The sequence below is a fragment of the Sprattus sprattus genome, assembly GCF_963457725.1.
Source record: "Sprattus sprattus genome assembly, chromosome: 19".
Taxonomy (NCBI): domain Eukaryota; kingdom Metazoa; phylum Chordata; class Actinopteri; order Clupeiformes; family Clupeidae; genus Sprattus; species Sprattus sprattus.
Window position 1 is genome coordinate 25,241,782 of NC_137917.1, and position 15,353 is coordinate 25,257,134.

Consider the following 15,353-nt stretch of genomic DNA (forward strand, 5'->3'; position numbering starts at 1 on the left):
CTCTCATATTATATACTTTCATATTAGTTCACCACTGTCAACTTTGGCTTAGCATTGCCTCTATCTCAATGATCTTAATTGACCTTTTATGTGCACTGTTGTTGTCCACTGTTGATTTGTAGGCTACAATGTAATACCGTTTGTACTGTTGCTAAAAAAATAAACAGAGTTGTCAAAATAAAACAAACAAACAAACAAACAAACAAACAAAAAACGGATGCTTTGGCCAGTAGGTCCTCGGCGGCTGCTAGTAGCTAAATGGGGAGAGTTTTCCATGGCTCTCATAGGTATTTCTGTCAGCGATGACCTCACTAAAGCTCTGGAGTTCATTTCAGTTGGTACCACTGGAGTTTCAAACTGCCCAGGGAATTCTTTCAGGCATTCAAAGGTTAAAAAAAGAATGACTTCACTGTTGAATGAGGTTGACTGCCACATTGTAACAGCATGTTTAAAAATGTAACGGTTAAAAATAGAGGCATCACATAGCGACCAATCTAAAGTCCTAATCGTGCTATGTTTACTACTGCTACAAAAACAAACAAACAAAAAACAGGAATGACCATAATAATAAAAAAAAGCACACAATGAAGCATCAGTTTTGACCGTTTTCAGTTATCATTACATTTTAAACAAAGGTGTTTAAATTGATGGAAAATAGGGAAGGCATAATTGAGATCTCGTAATTGAGAAGATATCCTAATCATAATATACAATTAACTTATTTAATTCATACAATTACACACTTTACTTTATTAGATTTAGATACTTATATAGATCATTGTATCAGATGGCAGTGTATCTCACTCAATGTCAAATGTATAAATCCTGGACAGAAATCAGTTTGCCAGATTGCTGGATTGGAGTGTTGACTTGATAAATAATAAGATAACATGGAGCAAGGTGGTGAGGGATGGACGTAGACCGAAGCAGCTACCTGAGACCTCTGCCCATCTACGCCCTACACCTCGCACTGTGAAAACTCCAGCAAGGCATGACAGAAAGAAGACCGGCATAATTGGGACTGGTGTGGTCAGCAACATAGTGGCTGTCAAAACAAAGATAGTGAGTTTGTTTGCAACTAAGTTTTATCCCAATCTGGCTGCCAGCACTCTCTGTGACTATTTAAAAGAAAAACTGAAACGAGAGGTGAAGTGTCGAAAAATTGAGGCGACACAGAGCCGATTTAGCTCCTTTTGTGTCACCGTCGAATGCAATGATGTGGCGGAGATGTATGACCCACTGCTCTGGCCCTCAGGGGCCTTTGTTCGACACTACTATGAGCCTCGTCGCTTTAAAGGAGAAGTCGGAGGCCCGTCCAGACCAGAGCAACCCCCCCGCTCTCAGGATACTGAGCTTCAGCTTAGTCTTGATGCTGGGGTGAATGTTGGAGGCCTATCTGCAGAGACCAGGAAGACACCAGCCAGCTGCCCTGATGTGACCGTGGAAGATCATTAATGAGAGTCGTATCCTACAACGCTCGTGGCCTCCGAGTAGGACATACTGCTGCTGATAGATCAAGACGTTTGGTGGTGGACACATTGCTGGACGAGAGTGACATTGTCTGCCTCCAAGAAACCTGGATGGCCAAGCAAGATCTAGACAAATTGAACACCCTACACAAGAACTTTCATGGTGCTGGAGAGTCCACTACCGATCTCAGCATGAGAATGGTTTGTGGGAGGATAGCTGGTGGAGTAGCTATACTTTGGAACAAAAAATATGACCCAATGGTGAAGGTGGTGCGTCTTAATGTTGACTGGGCTATTGGGTTGGAGTTTAATCATAATGAAAAGAAATGTACTATTTTAAATGTGTACAGACCATATGAATCCTATGACCATGAGGATGAATTTCTGAACAGGTTGGCTTTTATTCAGTCCTTCATAGAGGACAACAGCTCATCTTGTGTCTATGTCATGGGTGATTTTAATGCTGACATGTCAGATAAATCTTTATTCGCAAAACATCTGCAGCAGTTCTGTACTGAAACTAACTTAATTATATCAAGTAAAGTTTTTTTGCCTGATACAAGTTTTACCTATGTAAGTGAAGCTTGGCACACAACTTCCTGGCTAGACCATATTGTGACAACAGCCGATGCTCATGACTCACTGGAAAGTATAGAGATATGTTATGGACTGGCCACCACTGATCACATACCAGTTGCTATGCTGCTAAATGTTGAGAGTGTACCCCTGCTGGCCAACAATGGTAATGCTGCTCCCTCAAAAAAACTGGACTGGTCAAAATTGACCAAAGAGGATATGCACAGATATTCTTTATTAACTGATAGCTTACTCAGTGATGTTGAATTGCCTAGGGATGCCCTTATGTGCACGGATATGAGCTGCAAGGATTAAAAAAAAAAGCTCTGTGCCTGAAAAAATCTGTGCCTGAAAAGCTCTGTGCCATGTATGATGATATTGTCAAATGTCTTTATACTTCCAGTGAACCTTTTATTAATTACAAGAGGAAGGTCCCTAACATACGGCCTGGCTGGAATGAGTTTGTGTCTGAGCAACATGCTGCTGCTATAGAGGCATTTAGACTCTGGTCAGAGGCAGGCAGACCCAGACAGGGAGTGTTGCTTGAAAACAAAAAATTCACAAATGCTAGTTTTAAATATGCACTTCATTTTGTTTTTTGTTAAGAAAAATGAAAACACAATGAGAGCAGACTCGCTGGCCAGAAAGATGCAGAATAACAATCTTACTGACTTCTGGAAGGAGATCAAGATCATAAATAATAACAGAACTCCCCTCCCTTCTGATATCGAGGGGATTAGTTGTCCAGAGAAGATTGCTGATCTATGGCGAGAGCATTACAGTAAACTATTTAATTGTGTTAAAAGTAACACCGTTAGAATTGATAATGAATGTAAAGGTCTCTCAGCAGACATGATAGTTAGATCAGTAGATATCTATGATTCCATCCACATGCTTGACAACAACAAAGCTTGTGGTATGGATTGCATTTCTGCAGAGCATCTAAAAAATGCCAGTTATAGACTCAGTCCATTACTAGCCATGTGTCTTACTGGAATTATGGTTCATGGTGTTCTACCGAACTCTATTATGTCAGTGCTGTTAGTGCCTGTTCTTAAGGATAAGTCTGGTAAACTGAACAGCAAAGACAACTATCGACCCATTGCATTAGCCAGTATCTTGTCTAAAGTGTTTGAGAGAATTCTATTAATGAAATTGGAAATGTATGTTCTGACTGCTGACAATCAGTTTGGTTTTAAAAGAAAACATGGTACTGATCTCTGTATCTATGCTCTGAAGGAGATTGTCTCTAGGTACAAAAGTCTAAATTCATCTGTATTTTTATGCTTTATTGATGCTTCCAAAGCTTTCGATAGAATCATGAAATAGTCATGAAAAACTGTTTATGAAGCTGCTAGCGAGAGGTGTCCCTAAACCTCTTGTGAGGATTTTGGTGTTCTGGTATGCCAATCAAACTTTTCATGTTAAATGGGACAATGTTGTATCAGCTCCTTTCTATGTTGGCAACGGAGTTCGACAAGGAGCAATTTTATCTCCCTTTTTGTTTAATGTTTATATGGACGATTTATCAAGCCAGCTGAATAAGACAAATACAGGCTGTCTTGTAGGGGAATCTATTGTCAATCACCTGATGTACGCAGATGATTTGGTCTTACTCAGCCCATACAGTGCTGGGCTGCAACAGATGCAGAGGGTGTGCTCTCAGTATGGCATAGACCATGATATTAAATATAATGCAAAGAAAAGCCACATAATGATAGTCAGAAGTAATCAGGATAGGAAATTAACCTTCCCTACCTTTTATCTATCTAGCAGTCCCCTTGGTGCCCGTGAGGAAATAAAATATCTGGGCCATGTCATTTCTGATGATTGGACTGATGACAACGATATATATCGACAGCGCTGCAAAATATATTCTCAGGCCAATATGTTATTAAGAAAGTTTTCTATGTGCTCAGATTCGGTTAAATGTTCCCTGTTTAGAACCTACATAACACCAATGTACACTGCTCATTTGTGGTCTAATTACAGGAAAAGGAGTATACAGAGACTGAAAGTAGCTTACAATGATGCTTTTAGATTGCTGCTTCATGTGCCTAGGTGGCATAGTGCTAGTCAGTTGTTTGTTTCTAAGCACGTACCAACTTGTGAGGCGCTCTTGAGAAAACTGATGTATGGCTTCATGTGTCGACTGGACAAGTCTGAGAACTGCATAGTAGAGGCTCTGGTCAACCCTCTAAAGAGCTGTTATCGCTTTACCTCAAACTTAAGACGACATTGGCACAAATGTCTTCATCCTTTTTAATGCACTGTATTATGTGTGTTGTATCTTTTTGTTTTTCTCTATTTTCTATTTTTATTTATTTATTATAATTGTATGTCTGTTACTTTATATGGAACTTGGTGTCTGAAATAAAGAATAATATATAAACTTGTATTACTCCCTGTAGGGACATTAAGGTCTAACGTCAAGTCAATTTGTTTAACTATCCTCATGACTTTCACTGATACCAGACGTAGGCTTACTCTATGAGAAACAATAAGCACCCTTGCTGTGTGTGGTCATTTGTATTCCCTATGAAATGGGTGGACTCGACATGGATGAGTAATTAAATTTGTGGTTAAAGTAATGTTTCGGAAAATCTAAGGTCCCCCACGATAAATTCAGTGTTTCAGTGTCCACAACGCCCTGTAGCATTAACTGTTTCCCTGGTTACAATGGCAAACAACACAATATGCTGTAAACTCATCATCCCAGGAAGAGGGGCGGGGCTACGTTGTGAGTCACGTCTGGGTATATTTAGTAACAGCATATAGCTTTATAACGGAACTCACAGTCGCTTAGACAAAAGAACAACAAGTGAAAGCATGTCAACATTCACAAATGGTTAAGATTTTCCGATGATTTTGTCTTAGGAGACAGTATATACAGCCTGATGGGGTTTGAGGTGTACATAACAGTTTGAGGGTCTTAAGAGGAGTCACAGTCCCATTGCCAGAAAACAAATGAATAGGTCTGGACATTACAGTTGTTTCGCTGCAATCACCACACATAACATACAATTCTCAAGATTATAAATAATATGTCTAATATATTTCAGCATATAACATGTTTTCATCATAGTTAAATCAACCAAATCGTAATAAACATACTTAATTTGCTTCGTGGTGCTTTTAGTCTGTAAATGGTTTCCCCTAAATTGTTTTTAAATGTCTCAATGTAGTAGCAGCCTTTTCTTTATCTATAAATCATTGTTTACTTTAAAAAGTATACTCTAAGTATGTACTCTAAGTATATATGAGATTCACTGAATAGCATTATTCATAAATAGAAGATTTAATATTATTTTTCACATGAAGGAGAAACCTTTATAGAAGATCTTCTAAGAAATTGTATATTGGGATTGTATTTTATTTTATTTTATCTGATCTTATGTTCTTTTTCACTCTGGCAGGTGGACTGCCAATGGAAGCTAGCCTTTTGGCTATAATTGGGTGCATTTACATCTTAATTTTCATGAATGTATACTATCCCTCTTGATCAAATAAACAAATTGATTGATTGATTGATTGATTGAACCTTATGGCATCCTGCCCAACCCCTATGACATCCTTGCCCCCCACCTCCTCCTATGTACATTAACCCATGAACCACAGGTGACTTTCAAGTGCAGCTCAAGTGCTTCATTCTCTTCAATTCCTTTGAAATTCTTTCAAACACGTTGCCTAAAAGAAAGTGCTATGTGGGGCTAAGAGTGAGTGGCCTACTGTACATATGCATGTTGAATTGGGACAGGTTTTCCAATGAAATGGGTGGGCTTGACATGAATGAGTAATTCCATGTGTGGTTAAAAAATCCAAGGTCCCCCACGATAAATTCAGTGTTACCAGTTCAGTTTTGAATTGGGAGAGGTTTTTTTCAGTTAAATCCCTCTAAAGCAGAGTACACACATTATAATAATAATAATAATAATAATAATAATAATAATGCATTTTATTTGTAGTGCACTCTTCATTCCAGCAGAATCTCAGAGTGCTAAAAACAGCTCTCAGCAAAAGCACAGTTTAATACAATTAAAACTTTAAATAAAAAGTTTTTTTAAAAAGTAGGAAATGCCTTTCTAAATAAAAACGTTTTTAGGCCAGTCTTAAAACAGCCCAGTGTCTGTGTTGCCCTTAAGTGGTCCGGGAGGCTGTTCCACAGTCGCGGGGCTGCACATTATATCATGGTGTAGAGTAGACTACTCTAATCTATTATCTTAAAACAGTGTACTGTGGTGAATACAGCATGGTATACATTCTAAATGATGTTGGTATCTCAAACTAGTATATCCATATAGTAAAAAGAATCTAGTGTCATTCATTTCATAACTTTGCAGTAAGCGCTTTAACTCATTCATTTCTGAAATTCATCGACATGTTCAAAGAGTGGGGGGCTGAGCCGTGACGGACTTGGTACTCACTTGGTACCCACTACCAAGTCTGACCCCCACCCACCAAGTCTCAGACTCGGTACTCACTCTTAGTGTGGGTGGCAGGAACGAGCCCCCGCATCACACCGTCCAGTCTGCGCCACCCTCGGCTTAGGAGGAGAGGGCATCCTGGCAGCCCGAGCCGGGACACCGTTAATGATCCCTCTGTAGGTTCACCTACCGAAACCTACCGTTACAACTTTGACTTCCTCTAGATAGTCAAGTTTGATCGTTTTCTCGACGCTCTGGCAGGGCCCGATCCGAGGAGCCCTGGTGGGGCCGATCCAAGGAGTCCTGGTTGGGCCGATCCGAGGACCTCACTAAACCACTTAATCGATAGTAGGGACTGGTGGTGGGCACAAAGGGCACTGAATTTGACACTGACACTGACATTTGACACTGATTTTTCAGATAGATGAAAAAAACACATCATGTAAGTGCAAACATATTACAAAGCACGCACATACACATGAAGAGCAGACCCACTACAGACCCCTGAGAACAGATCAATAGTACAGAGAATGATGGATGAGATTAAAGAGGTATGTCTCAAGTTCATGTTTAGTGAATTATAGACTAATAAAACTTAATAAATCTTGAAATCTATTCTAAGACTAACAGGTAATATGAATAATGCAGGTTATAAAAATGTCTGTTGATTTTTTTTGTTATTGGTCACACAGCGCCCTCTGTTGGTGAAACAAATTCAAACAAGCCAAAGAAGAGAAAAACTAATATGGCAGTTTGCCTCCTCTGCGGGGTTTTTTATTCTAAAAAAAAAAAAAAAAATGTGTGAGAAAAGTGCCGAAAAACCTTGTCCATACCTTCTTTTAGTGTCCATTCCAACACATGTTTAGCACGCAATTGCAGATCTATCACGGCAGAAGTGTAGCAAAAATCACATGTAAAAACGCAAGCTTCACAGCAGTGGCGGTCCGTGCATTTCACGACTAGGCCTTCAGCGATGTCCTACACGATGTTAAACTGTGTGAATCCACCTCCTAATACCATCATTATGATGACGCCATGGCTCTCGAACCATTATATTTATACAGAAAGGCAGTATAAGTGAGCATTGCATCACCTTAACATAGTCGAGTACAACAGACTTTGTTAATATTTCCGGAGCATTTAAAATCAATACACCCGTATTAACAATACATTAAGAGTAGTAAACTCTCAGTTACGATCGCTTGGATATTACTGTCACAACTTTAAAATAAAAGGCGATTTTCAGGGATTAGTCTACAAAGTTTTATTAAGTCCACCGAAAGTAGCCGTGAGCTATAACAAGTTTGTCCACTAAACATCGCATTGTCCCACCTGCAAAGCAGTTTCATTAAACTTCCCATCCTCACGATATCCAGTTTTTCTTGAAAGTTCCGTCTTGAAAATGGCGTTGTAATTGTATCAAAAACTGGAATTATCAAGTTGGTGCAAACTAGTTTATTTGAGTTGGTTAATGTTATTATATTTAGTCTTACCAATTGAAACAACTAGCATAATAAGCATTGAAACCGATGTACGTCGTTTTCGCATTAGCCAGCTAAACTGAGCACTGAAGCACTGCACCGGTCTGCCTCAGTGTCCAATCAAAGGACGTTTACGTGTCACGTTCAACGCGAGGAAATAAATCTTCCGGGCCTTCTAGAAGGCCCAGTGTCGCCAACTCGAAATCTGATTGGTTGTCACAACTGTCTGTTTCAGTTCATTCAACTTAAATGAACTGAAACAGCCAGTTGTGATAACCAATCAGATGTACACGGGCCTTCAATGTGAATTCTGAAGGCCTCAGGGAAGATTTCTGTTCTCGGGGAAGATTCCTCGGAGCGTAGCAACACATGATAGCTGAAATATGATTGGATGAAAGCTCTAACATAAATTAACAACGCTGGAAGCTATGAAATGAAGATAATGGACTATGGGGAATAATTTAATACATATTTATGAAAAGAAAATATTAAAATTAAATTTATTTTATTACATTTATTTTCTGATGATGTTTAGGCCAGCAGAGAAGGCCTTGAAGGCCCTGACGGACCGCCACTGCTTCACAGTGAGTCCTGCATAAGTTGATGACTTCTGTATTTCTTAGCTTTTGGAGACTAATACTATTTTTTCAGCCATTCATATCTATTTAAAGATTTGTCTACACATTCACAGATCTATGCAGTAACTTACATATTTGTCGATGTACACATCTTAATAGACCTCAATAAACCTCATTACATATTTAAAAATCGTTTCACACATTTACAAATCTGATTATACACTCGGATCAACTCTCCACACACATTTGAAAATAATTCTGCTACATAATGCCGCCATAGACAAGGTGTTTTTGGTTTGTTTGCCTGACAACACGATTACACAAAAACCCACCAGGCTGATTTTCAAACTTGCTGGAGGGATGTTGTATGGGCCAGGGAAGAGACAGATACATTTTGGGGTGGAACCATTTCAAGGGGAGGCTCCAGGGATTATTTTGTATTCATTCTTTCATTAATTAACATTGCACACACACACACACACACACACACACACACACACACACACACACACACACACACACACACACACACACACACACACACACACACACACACACACACACACACACACACCACACACACACCACACACACACACACACACACACACACACACACACACACACACACACACACACACACACACACACACACATTAATTAACATTGCACGATAGGGCATTTCTTGACATATGCTGGCCTTGCTGCCATCTGCTGGCCTTGACATACCATTGGCCTTGGCCGAGATCTGCACGCTGTAATTCCATTTTGGTTTATTATGTTCTCTTATTAGAAAGCTACATACAGTGGACAAAGCCTACAAAAACACGTATAGTTCTCCTTGCATGCATCTGGAGCCTTGAGCTTGATTGGAATCTCTTTGAAAGGACCTCCAGAACAGAATCCTAGAAGAGAAAAGCAAAATGTCTTGTGAACAGGCCACACAGCCCCAAGACAGATGGAAGACATGGGCATTCATAGAAGGAATCAAAGAGGGAACTACTATTCTGCAAATCTGTTTGAACGACCTTGTGTATGGACATGGGTTATATAAAATGAATGAAATGCATGTAATACATATAGTAATTGTCAAGGGCGTCAGTTTGTTTTTAGAAGTGGTGGGGACAATAACCATAAGCTTGAGTGTGGTTTGAAAAGTGCTGGGTACCCTTATGTAAGCTATTCATCCATTCAACGTTGCATTACAATATGCTCTACAGTGTATTGTCAGGTGTTGAAAATCCCATTCGAACAATAAAAGATCGTGTTTTGGCTTGTTTTGCAAAACGGTGTTGGGAACACCAGGGTATTGGCTCGGGATATGTAGGCTAATACTGTTAATTCACATAGGACAAAGAACAGAATTGGCAACTTAACACTTCTCTTGACAGCAACAAAGTTTACCAGACACTCAATGTCAGACTGTAAAGGGTGTATGAAATGAAACGAGGTACTGAGCATCAACCAGCGGCGTAACAATGACTTGACTTCCCCCTTACCTTCGTAAAGTCAGAAGCAATGATAATGCAATTCTGCGAGACGCAGGCGAATGTACTTATGATGTACAATACACATTAAGGGTTGCTACAATATGTTGTTATGAAAACACCAATGAACACAGTATTTCATCGACCAAACGGATTTTGGAGAAACAGTGTAAAATGAGCAGTAGACAGACAACACATGGGGAAACATTAATACAACTTCTTCAGGTGGTTATCAAACAGTATTGTGAATTACGAACATTTACATGGATTTATTGGAACAGCCGCTCGACAGCGCCTGCTGCAACAAAACAAACTTCCTCCAACAATATCTTATTCTTTTAACGACATTGAAGCGAAAAAATACATTTTTCAGTAGCATTAGGCGTATTATAAAACGTAACATGCAGGACGTTTAGAATGGCATTCTACGGTAAGAAACAATAGCAGAGCCATGCACACATCGCCAAAGGCTGATGTAACCAAGTGGTTATCCACAATCTGAGCTTTTGCTATTTGTTGCACTCATGACTGCTGAGAGATCGCTGCTTGAAAAGCAGGACGTGAACTATAGGAGTTGACAGTATATTAGACAGTAAACGCTATGTGATTAGCCTACCCTGGTGGGTTTTTTCGGTCGCAATTGGTTTGCACATTTTTAAGAGTGGTGGGGACAAAATTCAAATCATGAATAGTGGTGGGGACATGTCCCCCCCGTCCCCCCCGTAACTGACGCCTATGGTAATTGTATAGACATGTTTATGCGTGTGTGTATGTAGAAGAATGCATTCCAGTATACATACAGTCGCGGAAAAAATTAAGAGACCACTTTGAAAGAAGTATCAGTTTTTCTTTTTTTACTATTTATTGGTATGTGTTTGAGTAAAATTAACACTTTTGTTTCATTCTATAAGCTACTGACAACATTTCTACTGAATTTCAAATAAAAATACTGTCATTTGGAGCATTTTTGGCAGAAAAATGACAATTGGTCAAAATAACAAGATATTGATTTCTGATCTCTTCCTAAGTTGAAGCATAAGTATTTTGTAGTTTAAGAATGAATATGAACTTGTTTTCTTTGCATTATTCGAGATCTGAAAACATCTGAAAATGTTGCTATTTTGACCAATTTTTCTGCAAATAAATACTCTAAATGACAATATTTTTATTTGAAATTTGGTAGAAATGTTGACAGTAATATATAGAATAAAACTAAAATGTTAACTTTACTTTAACTCATACCAATAAATAGTAATAATTTTGTATAATATAATTTTGTGGTCTCTTAATTTTTTCCGCGGCTGTATATGTAGTATACTAGCAGAGTTGAAGGGCTCAGTTTCTAAGCTGATAAATGATGCGGTTACGTATTTTCCAAAAATCTCAGGACCTTCCTTTGCTCTGCTCTTACCTCAGTGAACTTCAGTAGGTTTCTCTATGTGTGCTATCATACTTTTTAGTGTACGCGTGTTTGTGTGTGTGTTTGTGTGTGTTTGTGTTTGTGTGTGTTTGTGTGTGTGTGTGTGTTTGTGTGTGTGTTTGTGTGTGGAGGTGTGTTTGTGCGTGTCTGTTTGTGTGTGCGTGTGTGTGTACGTGTGTGTGTGTGTGTGTGTGTGTGTGTGTGTGTGTGTGTGTGTGTGAGGGGGGATTAGTGAGGACACCCTTACCCCAGAGAGAAGAGCAGGAGGAGCAGCAGACCGCTGAGGCACGCGGTGAGAAGGGAGGGGGGCGGCAGGCGCAACAGGGAGGTGGCAGCAGGGTCAGAGGTCGCCTGGGCTTGCTGACCTCCAGACACCAGGGTCTGGTCAAAGATACCCTGCAGTTCAGAGTGGCCAATCACAAACTGCGGAATGACTGAGAGAGAGACAGAGAGACAGAGAGAGGGAGAAAAAAGAAGGAGACATTGAGAGATTGGCTGACCATGAGTGAGTGACACAGAGAGAAGGGGTAGGGAGAGATAGAGAGAAGGGGTAGGGAGAGGTAGAGAGAAGGGGTAGGGAGAGATAGAGAGAAGGGGTAGGGAGAGGTAGAGAGACAAGGGGTAGGGAGAGATAGAGAGAAGGGGTAGGGAGAGGTAGAGAAAAGAGGTAGGGAGAGGTAGAGAGAAGAGGTAGGGAGAGGTACAGAGAGTGGGCATAGAGAGAGCTAGAGAGAGGGAGTGAGACGATCAGCAGAGAAAATGAGGGGTTTCCACTGTGTAGGGGGTGCTGCCACGGTATCAGGCTAGCTGGGCTAATCGCTAACCTCCATAAATTTGGGGGGTGGGGGGTGTAGGGGTGCTGGCAGGGGTAATCACCTGTGAGGAAGAAGTAGAGGCGGACGATGGAGCGCCCCTCAGTGAAGATCTCACACTGGTAGGTGCCCGTGTGCTGAGGGCTGGCCGAGGGGATGGAGTAGAGGCGGTCCACGCCCACCGTCACCTCCTTCAGCAGCCCCAGCAGCTGGGTCTCCGTCTGCAGATGGAGCCACAAACACAAACACAAACACAAACACAAACACAAACACAAACACAAACACTTGGCACAAACACTTGGCAAAAACACAAACACAAACACTTGGCACAAACACTTGGCAAAAACACACACACAAACGCAAACACAAACACAAACATAAACACAAACGCAAACACAAACACAAACATAAACACAAACACAAACACAAACACAAACACAAACACAAACACAAACATAAACACAAACACAAACATAAACACAAACACAAACACAAACACAAACATAAACACAAACACAAACACAAACACAAACACAAACACATGGCACAACCATAAGCTACTACACAGCCATTCCAATGGCTGTTTCTTCTACTGCTTAATGAAAACACGGTTTGAAGGTGCAGTCTACGAGGCAGTGGATTACTCGGTGTGAGCCATACACTATTCCAGCCAATCAGCACATTGCTTCAGGAGCATGGATGGGAGAGGAGTGATTTGATTGGCTGTTGAGCTCAAATATCAATAAACTTTAGCCTTCTCGCGGCCTGCATCTTTAAGGGGTAAACGAGAGGTTTCCTCGCGGCTCACAGCACTGCTGTCAAGTTGAGCTCTGGCAGAGGCTTTGGGATTAATATTGGGCATGAGAATGAGGTTCTGTGCCGAAAAAAAAAAAAAATCCATCTTCCGTGTGTGAAGTTGTATTAATGCTATTTATGCCATGACTTTGTGGAACGCAGCATTTTGATTAGCTGAGAAGCGTTTCAGATGTGAGCATTACTTCCTGCGTGATATGAAGGCTGTGAAGTAGTTCCAAGGCCGACTGCATTACACTTGCTTGTTAATTCACCATGGTCTTGCTGCCATTGCCACGTCAAAGTGCTGAAATAACTTGAAAGGTTTCCTCCATAATTACCAAATGTGAAATACAGGGCAGATAACATGCTAGCTATTTAATTTTTTTACTTTATGGATATAATCGGAGTGGCTCCTGAAGGCAGTTAGCATGTGCTAATGTAGGAGTTAACAGCAGTGAACAGGGCTGGAAAAGTGACGCTTCTCTCCTGCTGTCCTTAGCATGTGCTAATGAAGTTAGCAGTGAACAGAGCTGGCAAATTGACACTTCTCTCCTGCTGTCGTTAGCCTCACCTCAGCATACCTCCACACCACCTCAATGTCACCTGGCAACGGAAATAGGACATCGCACCGCATCTGTGTCCGGTTGTTCTCCCCCACCACCACTTCCTCGACTGGAACGCCATGCATATGTATGCGACACACACAGACACACACACACACACACACACACACACACACACACACACACACACACACACACACACACACACACACACACACTCACACACACACACACACACACACACACACACACACACACACACATAAACCCTTAGTGTATCACCTTAAAGCAGTGCTCTTTCTCAGGGAGGGGTGAAGAGGTAATGGTATGGGGGGGGGGGGGGGGGCGTCCCTTAATTATACTGTTGAAGGGGTGCCTCTGGGCTCAGGCAAGGCAGCTAATGATATACGCTGAGCAGTAATTGTATGGCACAGGATGAAAATGAACACCACAGTGCGTGGGAGGAGGGTGCTGCCACCTTACATCAACAATCTGAGGACTTAAAGCATGTATGTGTGTGTGTGTGTGTGTGTGTGTGTGTGTGTGTGTGTGTGTGTGTGTGTGTGTGTGTGTGTGTGTGTGTGTGTGTGTGTGTGTAGCTCTGGGGCTGTCTGCGCAAATGATATTATGTGTGAAAATATGTCATGGACTAGGCGTCATTTTGTTTAGGCCTGTGTATGTGTGTTTGTGTGTGTGTGAGTGAGATAGAGTGACAGCAAAGGGAGAGTGGGAGAGAGAGAGAGAGAGAAAGGGAGACAGGGAGAGAGAGAGAGAGAGAGAGAGAGAGAGAGAAAGGGAGACAGGGAGAGAGAGAGAGAAAGAGAGTGGGAGAGAGAGAGAGAGAGAGAGAGAGACAGGGAGAGAGAGAGAGAAAGGGAGTGTGGGAGAGAGAGAGAGAAAGAGAGTGGGAGAGAGAGAGAGAGAGAGAGAGAGAGAGAGAGACAGGGAGAGAGAGAGAGAAAGGGAGTGTGGGAGAGAGAGAGAGAGAGAAAGGGAGTGTGGGAGAGAGAGAGAGAGAGAAAGGGAGACAGGGAGAGAGAGAGTGAGGCTTGCTCTCCAGTCCTGGCTTGCTCTTAAGAACATTTCAGGGATTTAACAAGCAAAAAATAGGATGTTCCCTCTTTCTCTCTCTTTCTCTCTGTGTGTGTGTGTGTGTGTGTGTGTGTGTGTGTGTGTGTGTGTGTGTGTGTGTGTGTGTGTGTGTGTGAGTGGCTGTGTGTGTGTCTACGGGCATGTGTGCACTCGCACAACCAGAAGAAACACAGTTATGTAATCTCGGAGTTGAAAGCAACGTCGAGACAGTCACTTCAGAGCTCAGTGATTCCCCCCCGTGGCTTTGAGGAGAAGACACCATGTGACTGAGGTGGGTAGAGGCCACACACACACACACACACACACACACACACACACACACACACACACACACACATATGTGACTGAGGTGGGTAGAGGCAGAGCAGAGCAGACAGGACACGAGCTGAGCCGTGACTACACACACACACACACACACACACACACACACACACACACACACACACACACACACACACAGCCGAGACTGAGCCAAGACTGAGCCGTGACTGACCTCTGACCCCTCACCTGGGCAGTCCAGAGGGAACTCGCACGATTCATACTGGCAGCCGCGGCAGCTGTACACAGAGCCTTCTACCTGGAAACCTATAAAGTGCACCCACACACACACACACACACACACACACACACACACACACACACACACACACACACACA

The 15,353-nt window shown here is 41.7% G+C and overlaps 1 protein-coding gene across 1 annotated transcript in view; it reads right to left on the reverse strand.

Annotated features, from left to right (window-relative positions):
- Positions 1-11,677: 11,677 nt before the first annotated feature.
- Positions 11,678-15,353, reverse strand: part of spaca6 (sperm acrosome associated 6) — a gene marked incomplete at both ends in the record, with an annotated part of 6,896 nt that continues 3,220 nt past the window's right edge. Inside the window, 4 exons of the mRNA XM_080858112.1 lie at positions 11,678-11,799; positions 12,311-12,467; positions 13,613-13,713; positions 15,204-15,281. Of these exons, the coding sequence (XP_080714238.1) occupies positions 11,678-11,799; positions 12,311-12,467; positions 13,613-13,713; positions 15,204-15,281 (458 nt within the window). The remainder of the gene's footprint in view (positions 11,800-12,310; positions 12,468-13,612; positions 13,714-15,203; positions 15,282-15,353) is intronic.